The sequence below is a fragment of the Rhinopithecus roxellana genome, chromosome 5 (assembly GCF_007565055.1).
Source record: "Rhinopithecus roxellana isolate Shanxi Qingling chromosome 5, ASM756505v1, whole genome shotgun sequence".
In the NCBI taxonomy this organism is placed as follows: domain Eukaryota; kingdom Metazoa; phylum Chordata; class Mammalia; order Primates; family Cercopithecidae; genus Rhinopithecus; species Rhinopithecus roxellana.
In genome coordinates, this window is record NC_044553.1 from 131,288,378 (window position 1) to 131,308,535 (window position 20,158).

Consider the following 20,158-nt stretch of genomic DNA (forward strand, 5'->3'; position numbering starts at 1 on the left):
CAAGCAGCCTCCCAGAGTGCTGAGGCGTGAGCCACTGTACCCAACCCAGTGTTACATTTTTATATAATCCTATGAAATATCAAGGCAGTTATTATCCCTGTTTTACTGCTAAGAAACTTGAAGTTTACAGAGGTAAATTATTTGCTCAAGCTTAAACTCTGATCTCGAATCTGAATCCCAAGTCCAATATTCTTTTCACTGTATTACAATATTTTTACCATCAGCCCTCCATTCTGTCTGCACATCATACAAATGAGTATCTCTTTTTTTTTTTTTTTTTTTTTTGAGACGGAGTCTCGCTCTGTCGCCCAGGCTGGAGTGCAGTGGCCGGATCTCAGCTCACTGCAAGCTCCGCCTCCCGGGTTCCCGCCATTCTCCTGCCTCAGCCTCCCCAGTAGCTGGGACTACAGGCGCCCGCCACCACGCCCGGCTACTTTTTTGTATTTTTTTAGTAGAGACGGGGTTTCACTGTGTTAGCCAGGATGGTCTCGATCTCCTGACCTCGTGATCCGCCCGTCTCGGCCTCCCAAAGTGCTGGGATTACAGGCTTGAGCCACCACGCCCGGCCACAAATGAGTATCTCTACAGAGCTTTGAGTTCCTTTTAAACAAAAGAGATTTTTGTACCCAATGTTTGGAGTAGTGATTCTCGGTTCCATTTTTACAAGGTTTCAAGATTTAATTTGTCACAAAAGTTCTGAAATTTTCAAAGCAAAAGCAATTTTAATTTAATTGCTCTAAAAAATAAACAGATTTGGCCGGGCACAGTGACTCAGGCCTGTAATCCCAGCACTTTGGGAGGCCGAGGAGGGTGGATCACCTGAGGTCAGGAGTTCGAGACCAGCCTGACCAACATAGAGAAACCCCGTCTCTACTAAAAATACAAAATTAGCCGGGCTTGGTGGCACATGCCTGTCATCCCAGCTACTCGGGAGGCTGAGGCAGGAGAATTGCTTGAACCCAGGAGGTGGAGGTTGTGGTGAGCCGAGATCATGCCACTGCACTCCAGCCTGGGGAACAAGAGTGAAACTCCGTCTCAAAACAAAACAAAAATAAGCAGATTTATCATTTAGCAATTCTTTAAGGAGAGTAAAGAATAAAACTGAAATAGTTGCAGAATGTGGCAGAGTCAGACAAGTTGAAAATCTCATTACTTTAGAGCAGGGCAGCCTTCTCATGCAAACAAATTGAAGTAGAAGTGGTGAGAGTAGAGATTTCTGTGTGTGTGTGTTTTATTACTGTACTATCTTATGGTCCTCTGTATACTATATTATATTGTACATATATATACATTATTATACAAAGAGACATGACCACTTTGAGGCATGAATTTTTTTTTTTTTTTTTGGAGACAGTGTCTTACTCTGTCACCTAGGCTGGAGTGCAGTGGTGCCATCTTGGCTAACTGCAACCTCCACCTCCAGGGCTCAAGCAATCCTCCCACCTCAGCTTCCTGAGTAGCTGGGACTGTAGGCATTTGCCACCGTGAGCTGCTATTTTTTTGTATTTTGGTAGAGATGGGGTTTTCCCATCTTGGCCAGGCTGGTCTCAAACTCCTGAGCACAAGTAATCTGCTGCCTCAGCCTCCCCAAAGTGCTGGAATTATAAGCATAAGCCACTGTGCCTGGCAAGACATGAAATTTTTAAATTTAAATGCATCTAAGTGACAATAATGTCAACACAAGCTATCAATTCTTCCTTTACAAGTTTAGCTATACCTGTTTTATATATATATATATATATATATATATTTTTTTTTTTAGACGGAGTCTCACTCTGTCGCCCAGGTTGGAGTGCAGTGGCCGGATCTCAGCTCACTGCAAGCTCCGCCTCCCGGGTTTACGCCATTCTCCTGCCTCAGCCTCCCGAGTAGCTGGGACTACAGGCGCCCACCACCTCACCCGGCTAGTTTTTTGTATTTTTTAGTAGAGACGGGGTTTCACCGTGTTAGCCAGGATGGTCTCGATCTCCTGACCTCGTGATCCACCCGTCTCGGCCTCCCAAAGTGCTGGGATTACAGGCTTGAGCCACCGCGCCCGGCCCTGTTTTATATTTTTAAGTGTTTAAAATTATTTCTATATTTTTATATTCTGATTTTTTTTTTTTTTTTTTTTTGGAGATGGAATCTTGCTGTATTGCCCAGGCTGGAGTGCAGTGGTATGATCTTGGCTCACTGCAAGCTCTGCCTCCTGGGTTCACACCATTCTCCTGCCTCAGCCTCCTGAGTAGCTGGGACTACAGGCGCCCCGCCACCACGCCCGGCTAATTTTTTGTATTTTTAGTAGAGATGGGGTTTCACTGTGTTAGCCAGGATGGTCTCGATCTCCTGACCTCGTGATCCGCCCACCGCGACCTCCCAAAGTGCTGGGATTACAGGCGTGAGCCACTGTGCCCAGCCTATATTCTGAATTTTCATGACAGAAAATGCAAGAAAAATTGCAGTTGATGGAAAGAAATGGTGGTATAAACAGGAATAACTTAGGCATATTGTTTCCTCTGATTTATTATTTTTGTAAAAATAAGCTACTTTTCAGCACCACATATGTTCTGAGACCTGAATATTTGTGACCAAAGAGTAAAGAAGTAATAAACTTTATCTTGCACAGAGTTACCATTTTGTTTTAAATTTACTGCCCTCTTATTTCAGGTGTTTCTCAGGAGTACATAATACTGCTTTTAAAAAGGAGAAGGAATGAATTTCTTCTACTCTGCTCTTCATATTTTGAAAAGTTCAGTCAAATCCCCTTTATTAAATTCATCTCGGAGTAATCTTTTTATTTATAGTTCATATCTGTGATTAGTTTAGAAGTGACTTCTCCCTGATTCTGCTCACTGTAGGTTGACAACTGCTTAAAATAGTCTGTCTCATCATCATCTCTGCAGCTTTCCTTTAAACTGGGAAGACTTATTCCTATACCCCAGTAACAATACACTGTACACTAAGCAAATAGCAGTCAAACCCAAATGAAATTTTTACAGATGTTCTGTGTGGTTTTATATCGTTTAGGTTGTCCCCCCATCCCCAGCAGTTCACCTGCCATTTATTTCATATTATTCAACATCTTTTTGTGTAAAAAGAGACAAAAAACATTAAACCTTTTCCCTTCGTTAATTCCTCCCTAACACCCATTTACAAGTTTAGCCCATAGATTTAATCAGATGTCTTTTCTGTTTTTCTTTTTCTAGATTTAGTGGCTGTTTTGTGTCCAAAAGGTCCACTTCGTATGCTGGTTGAGACAGCTCAGGAGAGAAATGAAACACTTTTTCCAGCTCTCATTTACTCCTGTAAGTATTTGAGAATGATATTGAATTAGTAATCAGCGTAGAATTTATCGGAACTGAAGCACATGTAACTGTGGTCTTTTTCATGGTACTTGTTCTCATCTTAAATGCACAGCATTCCTGAAACTCCTGCAGATCTTTGTTTCCTTGCAGATGATTGTCTTCTACCTGATGTTGATTCAAGAGAGTTTTCTTTTTTTTTTTTTTTGAGACGGAGTCTCGCTCTGTCGCCCTGGCTGGAGTGCACTGGCCAGATCTCAGCTCACTGCAAGCTCCGCCTCCCAGGTTCACGCCATTCTCCTGCCTCAGCCTCCCGAGTAGCTGGGACTACAGGCGCCCGCCACCTTGCCCGGCTAGTTTTTTGTATTTTTTAGTAGAGACGGGGTTTCACCATGTTAGCCAGGATGGTCTCGATCTCCTGACCTTGTGATCCGCCCGCCTCAGCCTCCCAAAGTGCTGGGATTACAGGCTTGAGCCACCGCGCCGGGCCGATTCAAGAGAGTTTTCTTTTTTTTTTCTTTTATTTATTTATTTATTTATTTATTTATTTTTTGAGGCGGAGTCTCGCTCTGTCGCCCGGACTGGAGTGCAGTGGCCGGATCTCAGCTCACTGCAAGCTCCGCCTACCAGGTTTACGCCATTCTCCTGCCTCAGTCTCCCGAGTAGCTGGGACTACAGGCGCCCGCCACCTCGCCCGGCTAGTTTTTCAATATGAGTAGAAAGAAAGGAAATATTTAAATGTTGGGGAACCAGCATTCCCATTTTAAAACCTGTTAGGAGTTATTGACAAGCTCAAGGTTTCCTTTGAGTGACTGGTTTAGATGTCTGTCTGCTATTCAGTGATCACTGGGGAACGGAGATTGTTGAGCGGAAGGGTAATGTGAGCAGACCTGTGCCTTCGTAAGCTGGCAGCACTGTGTGAGATGAATTGTTGGGTGGACACTGAGATCATGAGAGGCATATACTAGGCATCATTAAGATGATGTTGCCATGATCTAGGTGGAAATTAATGGGGTTTGAAGTATGGTAGTGGCAGTAGCAATCAAGGGAAAGAGTTGATGAGAGGATTCAGAGGTAGAATCAATAGTTCTAGCAACTGAGGAGAGAAGTTGTAAGCTTGAAGGAAAGGTGATGAAGAAAAAATGCTTTCCTGTGTTTTCATGTTGTTGTTGTTGAGACAGGGTCTCACTCCCACCCGGGCTGGAGTACAGTGGTGTGATCATGGCTCACTGCAGCCTTGACCTCCCAGGCTCAGGTCATCCACCCACCTCAGCCTCCCGAGTAGCTGTGACTACAGGCACACACTACCACGCCTGGCTAATTTTTTTTGTATTTTATGTAGAGACAGGGTTTTGCCATGTTGCCCAGGCTGGTCTTGAACTCCTGGGCTTAAGCAATCCTCTTGCCTTGACCTCCCAAAGTGCTTGGGTTACAAGTATGAGCCACCATGCCTGGCCATGTTTTCTTGTGTGAAGAATCCGTTTAGTTTTATATCTTTCTGTGGCTCATATCTAATTTAGTTGACAGTACCTGTGGGTCACTGAATTAGACATTGCTAGCAGAAGTTTAGAAATGAAGTACTAGAGCTTGGGAAAAAGTTGATATTCGAGATAGAGACTTGAAGAACATTAGCAGAGAGGTGGTAGTTAAGCTCTGTGAACTGTCGAGCAATTCAAATAAAAGCAGAAGAGAAGAGGAAGACAAGGGTCAAACTTTGTCAACGACTATGTTTAGAGAATGAAACAATGAAGAGAGGATACTACAGGAAGTAGAAGAAAATATTAGAAAATTGGGCAAGCCAGTATTTTTCACTTTACAGTATCATGACTGTTTTTTGATGTCAGCACATGAAATGGCTGCATAGTGTTCTCTTATGTAGATACTCAGTGGTGGATATCCTCATTGATAGACGTTTAGATCATTTCAATTTATTTTCTATCACAGACAGCACTTACAGCGGGCATCCATGAACTTATGAATATTATTATAAGATGTATTCTTAGAGTTGCTAAGTCAAAGGATGTGTGTATTTAAATTTTGATAGTTTGCCGTATTACCTTCTAAAAAAGCTATTCCAGTTTATATTCCCTTCAGTAATATGAAAGTACCAATTTCCTTACACCTTTGGTGTTTTGTTTTGGAGACTGAGTCTCGCTGCGTCACGCAGGCTAGAGTGCAGTGGCGTGATCTCAGCTCATTGCAACCTCCGCCTCCCGGGTTCAAGCAGTTGTCCTGCCTCAGCCTCCGGAGTGGCTGGGATTATGGATGTGTGCCACCATGCCCAGCTAATTTTTTGTATTTTTAGTAGAGACACGGTTTCACCATGTTGACCAGGCTGGGTCTCAAACTCCTGACATCAGGTGATCCGCCCGCCTAGGCCTCCCAAAATGCTAGGATTACGGGTGTGAGCCACCATGCCTGGCCACCCCTTTGTTAATACTTGCCTGTGTCTGTGTGTGTATGTCTGAGAGAGAAATCTAATAGGCAAAAAATTAACATCTTCTTTTATTTTTTATTGTTTGTCTAATGCTTTGGGTGATTATTTGAACTTTTTTTCATGTGTTTCTTAGCTACAGATCTGAATTTATTTTGTAACTGGCTTGGTATAATCTTTTTCATATTTGTGAAATTAATCTTTTTTTTTTTTTCTGTGAGACAAAGAGTCTCTCCTTGTCACCCAGGCTGGAGTACAGTGGTGCAATCTCAACTCACTGCAACCTCTGTCTCCCAGATTCAAGCAATTCTCCTCCCTCAGCCTCTCAAGTAGCTAGAATTACAGGTGCACGCCACCACGCCTGGCTAATTTTTGTATTTTTAGTAGAGGTGGGATTTCACCATGTTGGCCAGCCTGGTCTCAAGCGATCCAACTGCCTCGGCCTCCCAAAGCATTAGGATTACAGGCGTGAGCCACTGCTCCCAGCCCTGTAAAATTAATCTTAATTATACAAGTAATACATTATCCTTCAAAAAGGATAAAAATCACAGATAAAAATAAATTTCACAGTAACTGTCATCTCTAGTCTTAATGCCTTGTCAAGTACTTACCCCTGTTGTCAGTTTGATGTATATCCTCATAGATTTTTTTTTGCCAATTTTTCTGTTGAGTTACTGGAAAAGCAATTTCAAGGAGAGAGGCTGGGCGTGGTGGCTCACGTCTGTAATCCCAGCACTTTGGGAGGTCTAGGTGGGCGGATCATTTGAGATCAGGAATTTGAGACCAGCCTGGCCAACATGGTGAAACCCTGTCTTTTCTAAAAATATAAAAATCAGCTGGGTGTGGTGGTGCACGCTTGTAATCCCAGTTACTTGGGAGGCTGAGGTGGGAGGATCACTTGAACCCAGGAGGCGGAGGTTACAGTGAGCCATGATTGTGCCACTGCACTCCAACCTGGGTGACAGAGCAAGGCTTCAACCCCCCCTCCCCCTAAAAAAAGAGAATATCAAATGTTATAAAGAAGTCAAAGGTAATGAGGACTGTAAACCATACAGTATTTGCTGCCTAAGATGTCATTAGTGACATTGAAGAGAGCAGTTTCAGTAGAGTGGTAGAACCAGAAGCAATACTCCAAAGGCAAGGTGCCTATGTGTGCATGCATGTGTCAGGGGTTTGCCAGTGCTGGCAGTGGAAGTGATAGTGTAGGCAGAGAATCGGTGGTGAAGAAGGAGAGGTATAGTAAATGTCATGCACTACATCAAAGATTGCTGTCTCATAGGCAGAGCAGGTGGTGACCTGATAGAACAGGTTTCAGGAAAGGTGTTTCAAGGAGAGGGAAGATTCCATTTTTTTTTTGAGACGGAGTCTCGCTCTGTCGCCCAGGCTGGAGTATAGTGGCCCAGTCTCGGCTCACTGCAAGCTCCGCCTCCCGGGTTCACGCCATTCTCCTGCCTCAGCCTCCCATGTAGCTGGGACTACAGGCGCCCGCCACCATGCCCGGCTAATTTTTTGTACTTTTAGTAGAGACGGGGTTTCACCGTGTTAGCCAGGATGGTCTCAATCTCCTGATCTCATGATCCACCCTCCTCGGCCTTCCAAAGTACTGGGATTACAGGCATGAGCCACTGCGCCCGGCCTGTTTTTTTCTTTTTTTTTTTTTTTTTGGAAACAGAGTCTTTTGCTCTGTTGCTCTGGCTGGAGTGCAGTGGCATGATCTTGGCTCACTGCAACCCCCACCTCCTGGGTTCAAGCGATTATCCTGTCTTAGCCTCCCGAGTAGCTGGGGTCATAAGCACCCACCACCATATCCGTCTAGTGTTTGTATTTTTAGTAGAGATGAGCTTTCGCCAGATTGGCCAGGCTGGCCTGGAACTCCCCACCTCAAGTGATGTACCCGCCTCAGCCTCCCAAAGTGCTGGGATTACAGATGTGAGCCACTGCACCCAACCTGTTTTATTTTATTTTTGAGATGAGTCTTGCTCTGTCGCCCAGGCCGGAGTGCAGTGGTGCAGTCTTGGCTCACTGCAACCTCCGTCTCCTGGGTTCAAGCAATTCTCCTGCCTCAGCCTCCCGAGTAGTTGAGATTACGAGCATGTGCCACTATGCCTGGCTAATTTCTTTTTTTCCATATTTTTAGTTGAGCCACAGTTTGGGAGAAGGGAAAATACATTCTACTAAAAGTGAGTCCATGTCAAGAGTGTGAGTACAGGGATGGGTGAGGAGTTATTACCAGACTTTCAGTCTGCCGTAACATTAAACATGTATGTTAATTTAATACTCAGAAGTATTTACTCTGTTTTAAAATATCTATCATATATAATATTTTTAAAACTCACGTCTGTGCTCGCTTTAGCAGCACATAATACTAAAATTGGAATGATACAGAGATGATTAGCATGTGTTTTTTAAAAAGCTCTCAAGTCTATTTAATGACCACAGAACATGAGACATTCTGAGATATTTTAGAAACAATTCAACATACGTGGGAAAATAGGAGTGTAAACCCTTACCTCCTGTGTAGATCAGGTAGGTTCAATATTACATCTGTTCTTTTGCAATAATAAATGTCTGGTGAAGATTTGAGGATTTTGGCCGGGCGCGGTGGCTCAAGCCTGTAATCCCAGCACTTTGGGAGGCCGAGACGGGCGGATCACGAGGTCAGGAGATCAAGACCATCCTGGCTAACATGGTGAAACCCCGTCTCTACTAAAAATACAAAAATCTAGCCGGGCGACCTGGCGGGCGCCTGTAGTCCCAGCTACTCAGGAGGCTGAGGCAGGAGAATGGCGTGAACCCAGGAGGCGGAGCTTGCAGTGAGCTGAGATCCGGCCACTGCACTCCAGCCTGGGCGACAGAGCGAGACTCCGTCTCAAAAAAAAAAAAAAAAAAAAAAAAAAAAAAAAAAGATTTGAGGATTTTATAAATCATTGAGTTTGAGAGGGTTTTTTGTTTGTTTGTTTTTGAGATGGAGTTTCGCTCTTGTTGCCCAGGCTGAAGTGCAATGGCGCAATCTCGGCTCACTGCAACCTCCGCCTCCCGGGTTCAAGAGATTCTCCTGCCTCAGCCTCCTGAGTATCTGGGATTACAGATGCCTGCCACCAAGCCCAGCTAATTTTTTGTATTTTTAGTAGAGATGGGGTTTCACCATGTTGGCCAGGCTGGTCTCAAACTCAGGACCTCAGGTGATCCACCTGCCTCAGCCTCCCAAAGTGCTGGGATTACAGGCATGAGCCACCGCACCCGGCCTTTGTTTTGTTTTTTTAACAGAATGTAAGAATTTTTTCTTACATTTTTCTTACATTTTTTCTTACATTCTGTTTTTTAACTGTAAGAAAACAGCAATGCAAATGAGTACTGTTTCCCTGAAGTGAATATAAGCATGAATATAAGAAGTTTTAAATCAATCATCCTGGCTATTTGTTCTCTAAAAATCAATAAATATAATTCTTTTATGCATTTTAATACTGTCTCCCAGTTTAGGGTATTCAGTTTGCAAAATGCTCTTACTGACAGGAAATGTATGAGCAGTTTTGTTTTTTACTTCTGTCTTTTGACAGACAAATTATACACCTACTTTTTGAGCAAATTTATTCTTACCTAGTGGTCATTAGTAGAAGTGGTTCACTCTGAGAGCTTAACTAGAAGGGAAACTTAACAATTCCTTGAGGTAGATCGTTTTACCTAAAGCTTTTTGATTTCATATCAGTTGGAGGTGGGTATATTATGTTAATTTTTAAATCTACATATTTTCCAGCTGGGCGTGACTGTAATCCCAGGACTTTGGGAGGCAGAGGCAGGAGGATTGTTTGAGCCCAGGAGTTCAAGACCAGCCTAGACTACATTTAAAAAATTTTTTTTTTTTTTTTTTTTTTGGAGACGGAGTCTTGCTCTGTCGCCCAGGCTGGAGTGCAGTGACCAGACCTCAGCTCACTGCAAGCTCCAAGCTCCACCTCCCGGGTTTACGCCATTCTCCTGCCTCAGTCTCCTGAGTAGCTGGGACTACAGGTGCCTGCCACCTCGCCCGGCTAGTTTTTTGTATTTTTTAGTAGAGACGGGGTTTCACCGTGTTGGCCAGGATGGTCTCGATCTCCTGACCTCGTGATCCGCCCATCTCGGCCTCCCAAAGTGCTGGGATTACAGGCCTGAGCCACTGCGCCCGGCCTAAAAATTTTTTTTTTCTTTTCTTTTTTTTTTTTTTTTTGAGACAGAGTGTTTTGCTCTCATTGCCCAGGCTGGAGTGCAATGGCGCGACCTCAGCTCACCACAGCCTCTGCCTCCCGGATTCAAGCAATTCTCCTGCCTCAGCCTCCCAAATTGCTGGGATTATAGACATGCACCACCACACCAGGCTAATTTTGTATTTTTAGTAAAGACAGGGTTTCTCCATGTTGGTCAGGCTGGTCTTGAACTCCTGACCTCAGGTGATCCGCCCACCTCAGACTCCCAAAGTGCTGGGATTACAGGTATGAGCCACCGTGCCTGGCCTTTTTTTTTTTTTAAATTTAAACAAGAAATCTGCTTATTTTCCTATTGATCTAAGGTGTTTGGTGTTAAGGTGAAAGGAAAAGTGGTTTTTAAAAATTATTTTAGGACTATTTAACAAATATACTATTTATGATAATTAACATGGGGTTAGCAAACTACTGCTTGAAGCCAAATGTGGCCCATTGCCTGTTTCTGTACAGCTTATTAGCTGAAAATGGTTTCTACATTTAAAAAAAAAAAAAAGAATAAGGAAGAATATGTGATGCTCAAAACCTGAAATGTTTACTCCCTGGCCATTTACAGAAAAAGTTAGCTGGCCATTGATTTTCATGATACTATTAAAAAACAAAGAAGCTTGTAGCTATATTTTTTCATACTTGCATAAAGAATGAAAGCCTAATAAATTGCTGGTGCCTTCATTTCCAAAAGGCTATAGAAATCCATAAACAGGCTGGGTGCAGTGGCTCATGCCTGTAATCCTAGCACTTTGGGAGGCTGAGGTGGGAGGATTGCTTGAGCCCAGGAGTTTGAGTCCAGCCTGGGCAACACAGTGAGACCCTGTTTTTAGAAAAAATGAAAATAAAAACCTCATACTTGGTGGTTGCCCTTCAGTTTTTCTTCTTTAGATCTGGATTTAAACAGTGTGTTGCCTGCCTGGTTTCTGTTAACTTTTGATCATTTGGTTGTGTTATCCTATAATGAAACTTGGTTGACCTCAGAAATAACAAGGCGGTCGTTCAGCTTCTTTGTGTATTTCTTTCGTAAGTTCTTCAAGAAGCCTAAGTATTAGAAACATGGATAAAATTATAGTGATAAAAAGCCAGAGAGACATAAATGCTAAGTATCTTGTTTAAAATTACTGTGACCAGATTGGACTCAGCTTGCTGCTGGCATTTGGTTCCCACCATAGCCCCATGTCATGTGTTTGTTTATATGTACTTTAGTGTTATTGTTGATGTATCTTCAGGATAAGTTCCAAAATGTAATATTGCTGGGTTAAAGGGTTAATGGACATGTAGTTTTATTAGATGTTACGAACTTTCCCACCAATGGAGATTATACTATTTTTCATTCCTGCCTGAAATAGAGAAGCACCATTTTAAAGTTTTCACGTTGTCTCTGAACTAATATGTGGTAGAGATGCACATGTGTATATCTAGATCTAGATTGATATATTGATACACATGTATTTTTGTAGAAGGGTCACAGAGGAGGCCACTTGACTATTGCTATTATGTTTATTGCTTTTAATGTTCTTTCTCACTTCAAGTTTAAAACATGATTTAGCATCATTGAGCATTCTAAAAGTGAGACATAATATGAAGGAAATTTACTCTGTGCATCTTTTGAATTATAATCATCATCTGAGGCTTTTGTGAGCTCCAGTTTGTCCTGGAATTTAGAACATTCAACTAGTCCAGCTGTTGTTTCAGTGGAATCTTGCTGCTGAACAGTTTTCCTTCTGGTTACTTTTCACGGACTAAAAATGATGATGAAGAGTTTTGTGATAGCAGGTACAGTTTGAACACTACAGTAAACATTCAGTTTCAGAACTTTTTCTCTTATCTGCTAAAACCAAAGAGAACCTTTTATTATTTTTACTTCTGATTGTTGAACAGTGTTTTGTTTTGTTTTGTTTTGTTTTGTTTTTTTTGAGACGGAGTCTCGCTGTGTAGCCCAGGCTGGAGTGCAGTGGCTGGATCTCAGCTCACTGCAAGCTCCGCCTCCCGGGTTTACGCCATTCTCCTCCCTCAGCCTCCCAAGTAGCTGGGACTACAGGCGCCCGCCACCTCGCCTGGCTAGTTTTTTGTATTTTTTAGTAGAGACAGGGTTTCACCGTGTTAGCCAGGATGGTCTCGATCTCCTGATCTCATGATCCGCCCGTCTCGGCCTCCCAAAGTGCTGGTATTACAGGCTTGAGCCACCGCGCCCGGCTGTTGAACAGTCTTAAGGCAGCATTAGGAAGATTGGCGATTTGTGTGGAGAAATGATGGCCTGTTGTTGTCTGTGCATACTTTGTGTATCCAGTGCTTACCTGGAATTTTGTCTTTTTCAACAGCAACAATGGTGTGGTTGGTGAATATGGCAGAAGGAGACCCGGAAGCTCAAAGGAGAGTATCCAAAAATTCCAAGTATAATGCAGAAAGTAGGTAACTTTAATTAGATAATATCTTGGTTTTTCAGGGTCACTGTTATCTTATAAGCTAACAGTATAGCAATGTTTTTATTATCTTTCTTTGGTCATAGACTCCTTTGAGAATCTCTTGAAAACTGTAGTAATGCCCAGTAAATACACAGATAAATATTTAAGGAGTTCAGATACTTATAACCCAACAATACGGTCAAGGCACCCTAGCTTAAGACACCTCCCATTAAATACAGAATACCAGCATGGAAAGGTTCAGGTTGAGGTTATGATTTTGTTTTTTGTTTTTTGTTTGTTTTTTAGAAGTCATGATTTTAAAAAGAAACAATAAACTCTCTCCAAACATGTAAAAGTAAGAACCTCCTAAAAGAAACAGACAATAAAGGAAATATAAGTAAACAAACAAAGCAAAATATAAACAACATAACAATAGGAACTTCTTGTCTACCATGGCCAGAGTAACTGAAATATGATTTGAGATGTGCTAATGTTTATACTGAGAAGATTAAATATTCTAGGTGGATATGACTTTTTAGAAGAGGATAAGAATGACTTAGGATGAGCTGGGTCCTGTTATGTATGCCTATAGTCCCAGCTACATGGCCAAGGCAAGAGGATCACTTGCGCCAAGGAGTTCTAGATTACCCTGGGCAACTTAGTGAGATCTTGCCTCAAAAATAATAATAATAATGAATAATAATAATGACTTAGGATGAGAGTGAAAAGTCCTCTAAGTATACTACAGAACATATTAAGGAGAACACAAGTTAGAAGTTGTTATTAGAAGGAGTTGAGGGGGAGCTTTCATTCAATTTTCTGGAATGGAGGCTACCTTCCCACACACACAGAAAAAAAAAAAAAAGATAAAAAAGAACTGAGGAATAACAGCACAATATAAATAGTTAAAAAAATAAAAGCTTACTTTTTGAAAGAAAAACAAAAAAGGGCTAACTTTTATGAGGAATCTGAAAAACAACAGGCGAAATAAATATTGGTGAGGGGAAAAAAGGCCTTAATTGAGGTGCTGTTTGTCAGGAAAGGGAGAGTTTATGTTTTATAAAGCCAGGAAATCTACAGAGTTAACCTGTGTTAAGCTAAAGAAAATCTAATGGTTGTGAGCATGTAGGTATATATGTATGTATGAGTGAGTGAGTGATACAACAGAATTTCATTCCTTTTACAGATGTTGACTGAGCACCTGACTATGTGCTAGGCCCTGGGGATATAGCACTAAACAAGATTTCCCCTGCCCTTGTGGAGCTTATAGTCTATTTAGGGAGATAGATGGTCAACAAATTATTACATAAATAATTCATACAGTTGTGATAGGTACTGCAAAGAAGACGTATAAGTTGCTGTGAAAGTTTATAATAGTGGAATTTTACGTATCCTGGAAAGTCAAGGGGTGCTTCCCTGAGGAAGTGATAATAGGTGACGGCTTGCTGAAGGGCGGAGGAAGAGCTTTCCAAGAGACGGACAGCATGAGCAAGGGCTTTGAAATGAGAAGGCTGGATGAACTGCAGGCTTCCTCAGTGAGAGTGCTGCTAGTATTCTGGGGGGCACAGTTCTTCATTGTGTGAGACTTCCCTTCACATTGCAAGATATTTAACATCCCTGGCCGCTCACCCACTAAATGCCAATAATGGCTTTGAAGCTTTGTGATAATCAAAAACTCCTCCATCCTAGTTATTTCCAAACACTCCCTGGAAGGGAGGTGCTATCCCTAGTTAAATCACTGTGTTAACGGAACTAGAAGTTACATTGGAACAAAAGGGCGTAGGGCTCCGAGAGGGATATCTGTGCAAGGAAAAAACAAAGAAAAAGAACTGAGAGATTACCTGATGTGGTTGAACTCTGTCAGAGCATTTCAGGATAAATTAGTCATAGATAATAATATAGAATTCATCAATGGAAAAAAATGAGGCAGTTTTCCAAAGAAAACAAAAACTTGTTCAAAAAAGCAAATGTAATTATAGTATATTCTGGCTGTAGCAAAGTAGTTTAGTTGTGACTATTATTTGCATAGTGAGAATATAAAACTGAATTTAAGGTTATGGCACTAGGAAGACGGGAAGAGTTACATTTGCGTGCAGAAGAGAATGAGACCTAATGCTTTATCTTCTCTATAGGAGGCCAATAAGTACCCCAATTAAAACATCAAGTTATGGCACAATGAGCATGCTACTTATAATTAATTATGGAGGTAAATACCAAAAGGAATGGCTAAAAGAGTTTAAAGTAGGAATGAGTATCAGAAATGAGGAGGGAGGGGGCAGAAAAGGGACTGCTGTTTTCATGTATAAATCTTATTCTTATATTATTTCTTCAACTCCAAACCAGAGAAGACTCAGGTGTTTTGGAGACCTGGATAATAAAAAGAATACAAAACTACCAATACAAAATTGTGAGGGCTGTCCCAGAGGAAGCCATGTAAGGAAGGGCCCTGAAGCTCACAAGCTGTACTTATTCATGGCAAATCTACTTCTGTTCTGAACATTTTATATTACTTTTATAGAAAATGAAGGAAGAATAAAAGTACTTTGAACTTCACTTAAATATTTTAATTATTTTTAATGTATGAAAGTTTTTTAAGACTATCGTGCTCACCATTTTCAATGAGATTGATAGTCATTATAATGAAATGACTGGCCCATAAAGACATTCACTCCCCCCTCCTTTCCCAATCCACCGTCCAGAATGAAGCCACTTTTATAACTTTGTCACCAAATCCAGGGATGAGTGCTAACAGTTAGGAAGCTTTCAGTTGCAAAGATAAAAAGCCCAACTAAGTTGCCTTAAGCAAAGAAGAATTGTATTCTTCACGTGACAGGAAGGCCTGAGGTGTAGACATTTGAAATTTGTCGAGTTGGTTAATTTGGTGGCTCAGGGATGTTTTCAAGTAGCCCAACTTCCTACTCTACCATCACTAGTGTATAGGCTTGGTCTTCAGCCCACTGCTCCTGGTGGTCATGACAGCTGTAGTTCTAGGCATCATATCTAGATAAGGCAACATTCAGGCATAGAAGGGGACTGTTTATTTTTTCCTTTAGTCTCTCTTAAAGAGTGAGAAAAAATTCCCCAGGAATCCCAGCGGACTTTGCTTCACCATTCATAGGTTCATACCAAGTTATAACCCCACAGCCTTAGAGCTTTTGTTAGGAAGAGGCTTGGTGGGATTACCATGCTTGGCTTGGATTGGTCAGGATTTACCACCAGAGTCATGTGGGAGAGGGATGGGGGAACCCAAACAATTCAGGATTCTGCCCTCAGGAAATAAGGGAGAAAATAGCTGTTGGATAAACTACCAGCAGGCACTGCTACAGCCCATGCTTTGTGGTTTAAGGGCCAGCTAGTTACAATGACAGCTAGTTACTGGTTCCATGTAATTTTGGTAAAGGTATTAAATTTTTCTAAATATTAGAGCTGTAACTTTCACTTTCTCTTGAAGGCACAGAAAGGGAGTCACAAGACACGGTTGCAGAGAATGATGATGGCGGCTTCAGTGAGGAATGGGAAGCCCAGAGGGACAGTCATCTAGGGCCTCATCGCTCTACACCTGAGTCACGAGCTGCTGTCCAGGAACTTTCCAGCAGCATCCTTGCTGGTGAAGATCCAGAGGAAAGTATGTACATTGCTCTGTGTTGCAAAATGAATTGAGAGTGTTACAATCTAATACAATCTAATTCTGTGTCACATGTAACTTTTATTTGGAAATATCAGTAATAGTGCCTTTTTTTTTTTTGAAACAGAGTCTCTCTCTGTCGCCAGGTTGGAGTGCAGTGGCGCAATCTTGGCTCACTGCAAGCTCCACCTCCTGGGTTCAAGCGATTCTCCTGCCTCAGCCTCCCCGAGTAGCTGGGACTATAGGCATGCGCCCCATGCCCGGATAATTTTTGTAGTTTTAGTAGAGACGGGGTTTCACCATCTTGGCCAGGCTTGTCTTGAACTTCTGACATGGTGATCCGCCCGCCTTGGCCTCCCAAAGTGCTGGGATTACAGGTGTGAGCCACTGTACCCAGCCTCCCTTCAGTCTTTTTAAGTTGGCATTTTACAGCCTGACCTTTTGGCATTTATTTTGTAAAGTAAAAGATTTTTAAAAATTATTCCAATAAGCCTTCATGGCTGTGATACATTTGTCTACAAAAATTTTATTAATATGTCTCTGCTGTAGAGAGATCTGTGGATTTTCATGATACAACCTTATACATTATTCCTTTTGTTGACAAGTGCTATATTTTATTTATTTTAAAGAAAATCAAAGGGATTTAGGATATTGGCAGAAATGCAAGTATTTCTTCAGTGTCTAAGATGTGTTGCCACTTAATAGATTTAAGTTAATGCTTAGGGCTTCTTAGGAACATGATCGGCCACTAAAGCCCCTTGGTTAGGGCTCAGTCATCTCTTCAGTTAGTCTTAGAGATGTGGTCCATTGAATAAGACTTTATTCAATTTATTATTTGAATAAGCATGTTTTCCAACTAAGTTATTTTTGGTTTTCTTGTTTTTGCAAGAGTGAAACTTGATTAAAACATTACAACAAGAATATTAAGTAGTTTTAAAGAAACACACACCTAGGTTCCTTAGTGTCTTTAATCATTAGTCACTAATTATTGTGACCTTGACATATCCATCAGTTTGAGGAGAACACTTTTTACACCTTGTCCTCAATCTTTTAACTGAGTCAGAACTTTCACTGGGCATATTCATGACTTTACTGCTTGGCTGAGTTTTCCAGATAGCAAAGCCCAGCTGCAGCCTGTGACTTTCACACTCCTGGGAAAGTAGATATATCTGCCTGCTCTTACAGCAGGCTTTAGCTTGCCTTTGCTGGGATTTTGTTCTGCTCTCAGTTACCACCGTAATTAGGTTGCCTCTTCTACTTTCCTCTTTTCTCACAGGCACCAGGAGCCAGAAGAAATAATATAATAGTTGTTGACCAGAGCAGCAGCATAATTCTTTCATGACTGCCTTTTCTAATTTGAAGATTCCCTCTCCTGAGAGAACTCCTTGTGTCCTCCTCCTCTTCATCTCCAACTTTTTTAAAAAAAAGCGAAACTCAGGCCGGGCGCGGTGGCTCAAGCCTGTAATCCCAGCACTTTGGGAGGCCGAGAAGGGCGGATCACGAGGTCAGGAGATCGAGACCATCCTGGCTAACACGGTGAAACCCCGTCTCTACTAAAAATACAAAAACTAGCCGGGCGAGGTGGTGGGCGCCTGTAGTCCCAGCTACTCGGGAGGCTGAGGCAGGAGAATGGCGTAAACCCGGGAGGCGGAACTTGCAGTGAGCTGAGATCTGGCCACTGCACTCCAGTCCGGGCAACAGAGCGAGACTCCGCCTCAAAAAAAAAAAAAAAAAAAAGCGAAACTCAAGTGTTGCCCCTTCTAACTTCAGTATTTTCTTTCTCTGAAGCCAATACAAAGTAATAACGGTCGTGCTTCATCATCTTAGCATTCAGCACACATATCACCATCTCTGATGGTGTGAGTATGTTAAACCAGATTTATGGGTATTTACCAAAAGGTTCAGTTTACACTAGAAGTCAGTTGCTAAAAGACACAAATGTCTTCCAAAGCAACCTGTTAAAAGTCAACATTTAACATTTAATTAGAAACTGATCAAAAGATCTGAATGTATAGTTCTCCAAAGAAAATGTAAAAATGATCTGTAAACACATAAAAATATACTCAGCATCATTAGCCATCAGGGAAATGCAAATCAAAGCCACTTTATACTCACTAGATTGGCTGTAATAAAAAAGATAGACAATAACCAGTATTGGTGAGGATGTGAAGAAACTGGAATCCTCATACACTGCTGGTGGGAATGTAAAATAGTATAGTGATTTTGGAAAACAGTTCGGTAGTTCTTCAAAAGATTAAATATGACCCAGTAATTCTACTCCTAGGTATATACTCAAGAGAATTAAAACATATGTCAACACAAAGACACGTATTCAGTGGTCATAGTAATATTGTTCATAACAGGCAAAAACAGAAACCACCCATTTGTCTATTAACTGATAAGTGGATAATAAATGTGGTATATTCATACAGCGGAATATTACTTGGTTATAAAAAGAACCAATCTATCAGTAGTACACTTAGGATGAGCCTGTTACTGGCATGTTGGCTGTGGGAAGTATATCTTGAAATTCACTAAAAGACCAACTACTGCTGGGCGCAGTGGCTCATGCCTTGTAATCCCAGCACTTTGGGAGGCCAAGGCAGGCAGACCACCTGAGGTCGGGAGTTTGAGACCAGCCTGACCAACATGGAGAAACCCTGTCTGTACTAAAAATACAAAATTAGCCCAGTGTGGTGGCGCAGCTACTTGGGAGGCTGAGGCAGGAGAATCACCTGAACCCGGGAGGCAGAGGTTGCAGTGAGCTGAGATTGTGCCATTGCACTCCAGCCTGGGCAACAAGAGTGAAACGCCATCTCAAAAAAAAAAAAAAAAAAGACCAACTACCTTCACAATGAATAAAAATGTCTTACATTTCTAATTAAAATCTTTGTTCAGGTTTTTTATTCAGCTTTAAAAAGGAAGGGAATTCTGACATGTTACAGCATGCATAAATCTTGAGGACATTGTGCTAAGTGAAATAAGCTAGTTACAAAACGAAAAATACTATATGATCCACTTACATCAGAGTAGTCAGAAAGTAGACTGGTGGTTGCAGGGGTTAAGGGGAGGGGAAATGAAGAATCGTTTAATGGGTGTAGCGTTTCAGTTTTACAAGATGAAAAGAGTTCTGTGGATGGACGATGGTAATGGTAGCACAATGATATGATTGTACCTAGTGTCTTTGAACTGTTCACTTAAAAAAGGTTAAGATGTTAAACTTGATGGGTATCTTACCACAGTTAAATTTTTGTTTTTTATTTTTTTGTTTTTTGAGACAGTTTGCACTCGTCACCTAGGGTGGAGTGCAGTGCCCAGATCTCAGTTCACTGCAACTCTGCCTCCCGGGTTCAAGCGATAGTCCTGCCTTGGCCTCCCGAGGAGCTGGGACTACAGGCGCACATCACCACACCTGGCTAATTTTTGTATTTTTAGTAGGGACAAGGTTTCACCATGTTGGCCAGTCTGGTCTTGAACTCCTGACCTCAAGTGATCTGCCCACCTCAGCCTCCCAAAGTGCTGGGATTACAGGCGTGAGCAACTATGCCTGGCCAAAAAAAAGTTTTTTAAATACCACTAAGAAGTGGAAAATAAGGCCAGGTGTGGTGGCTCATGCCTGTAATCCCAGCACTTTTGGAGGCTGAGGTTGGTGGATCACCTGAGGTTTGGAGTTTGAGACCAGCCTGGCCAACATGGTGAAACCCCATATCTACTAAAAATACAAAATTAGCCAGGCGTGGTGGTGCATGCCTGTAATCCCAGCTACTCAAGAGGCTGAGGCAGGAGAATTGCTTGAAACCGGGAGGTAGAGGTTGCAGTGAGCCGAGATCACTTAAAAAAAAAAAAAGGAAAATAAGCTACCAGCTGAGAGAAAATATATGCAAATCATATTGAAGTCCCGGTAAAGGACTTGTATTTAGGATAAATAAAGGATACTTACAACTTAATAAGATGATAGCCCAAATTTAAGATAGGGAAATGCTTTGACTAGACATTTTACCAAAAGAGATACATAATGGCTAATAAGCACATGAAAAGATGCTCAACATCATTAATCAGAGTGACTAGAATCAGAAAGGCTAACAATACCAAATGCTGGTGAGGATGTGAGGAAACTGGAACTCTCAGTTGTTGGTGGTGGAAATGCAGACTGGAACAGCCAGTGTGGAATGTGATTTGGCAGTTTATTA

The 20,158-nt window shown here is 41.8% G+C and overlaps 2 protein-coding genes across 9 annotated transcripts in view; both read left to right on the forward strand.

Annotated features, from left to right (window-relative positions):
- The window catches only part of LOC104656358 (nucleophosmin-like), a 560,652-nt gene that overhangs the window by 207,552 nt on the left and 332,942 nt on the right, over positions 1-20,158 (forward strand). The gene's annotated exons all lie outside the window — the stretch shown is intronic.
- The window catches only part of PSEN1 (presenilin 1), an 87,951-nt gene that overhangs the window by 62,988 nt on the left and 4,805 nt on the right, over positions 1-20,158 (forward strand). For all 5 annotated transcript variants that reach the window (XM_010355838.2, XM_010355853.2, XM_010355862.2 and 2 more), the window contains 3 exons: positions 3,186-3,284; positions 12,260-12,346; positions 15,795-15,968. In XM_010355838.2, coding sequence (XP_010354140.1) covers positions 3,186-3,284; positions 12,260-12,346; positions 15,795-15,968 — 360 coding nt within the window. The remainder of the gene's footprint in view (positions 1-3,185; positions 3,285-12,259; positions 12,347-15,794; positions 15,969-20,158) is intronic.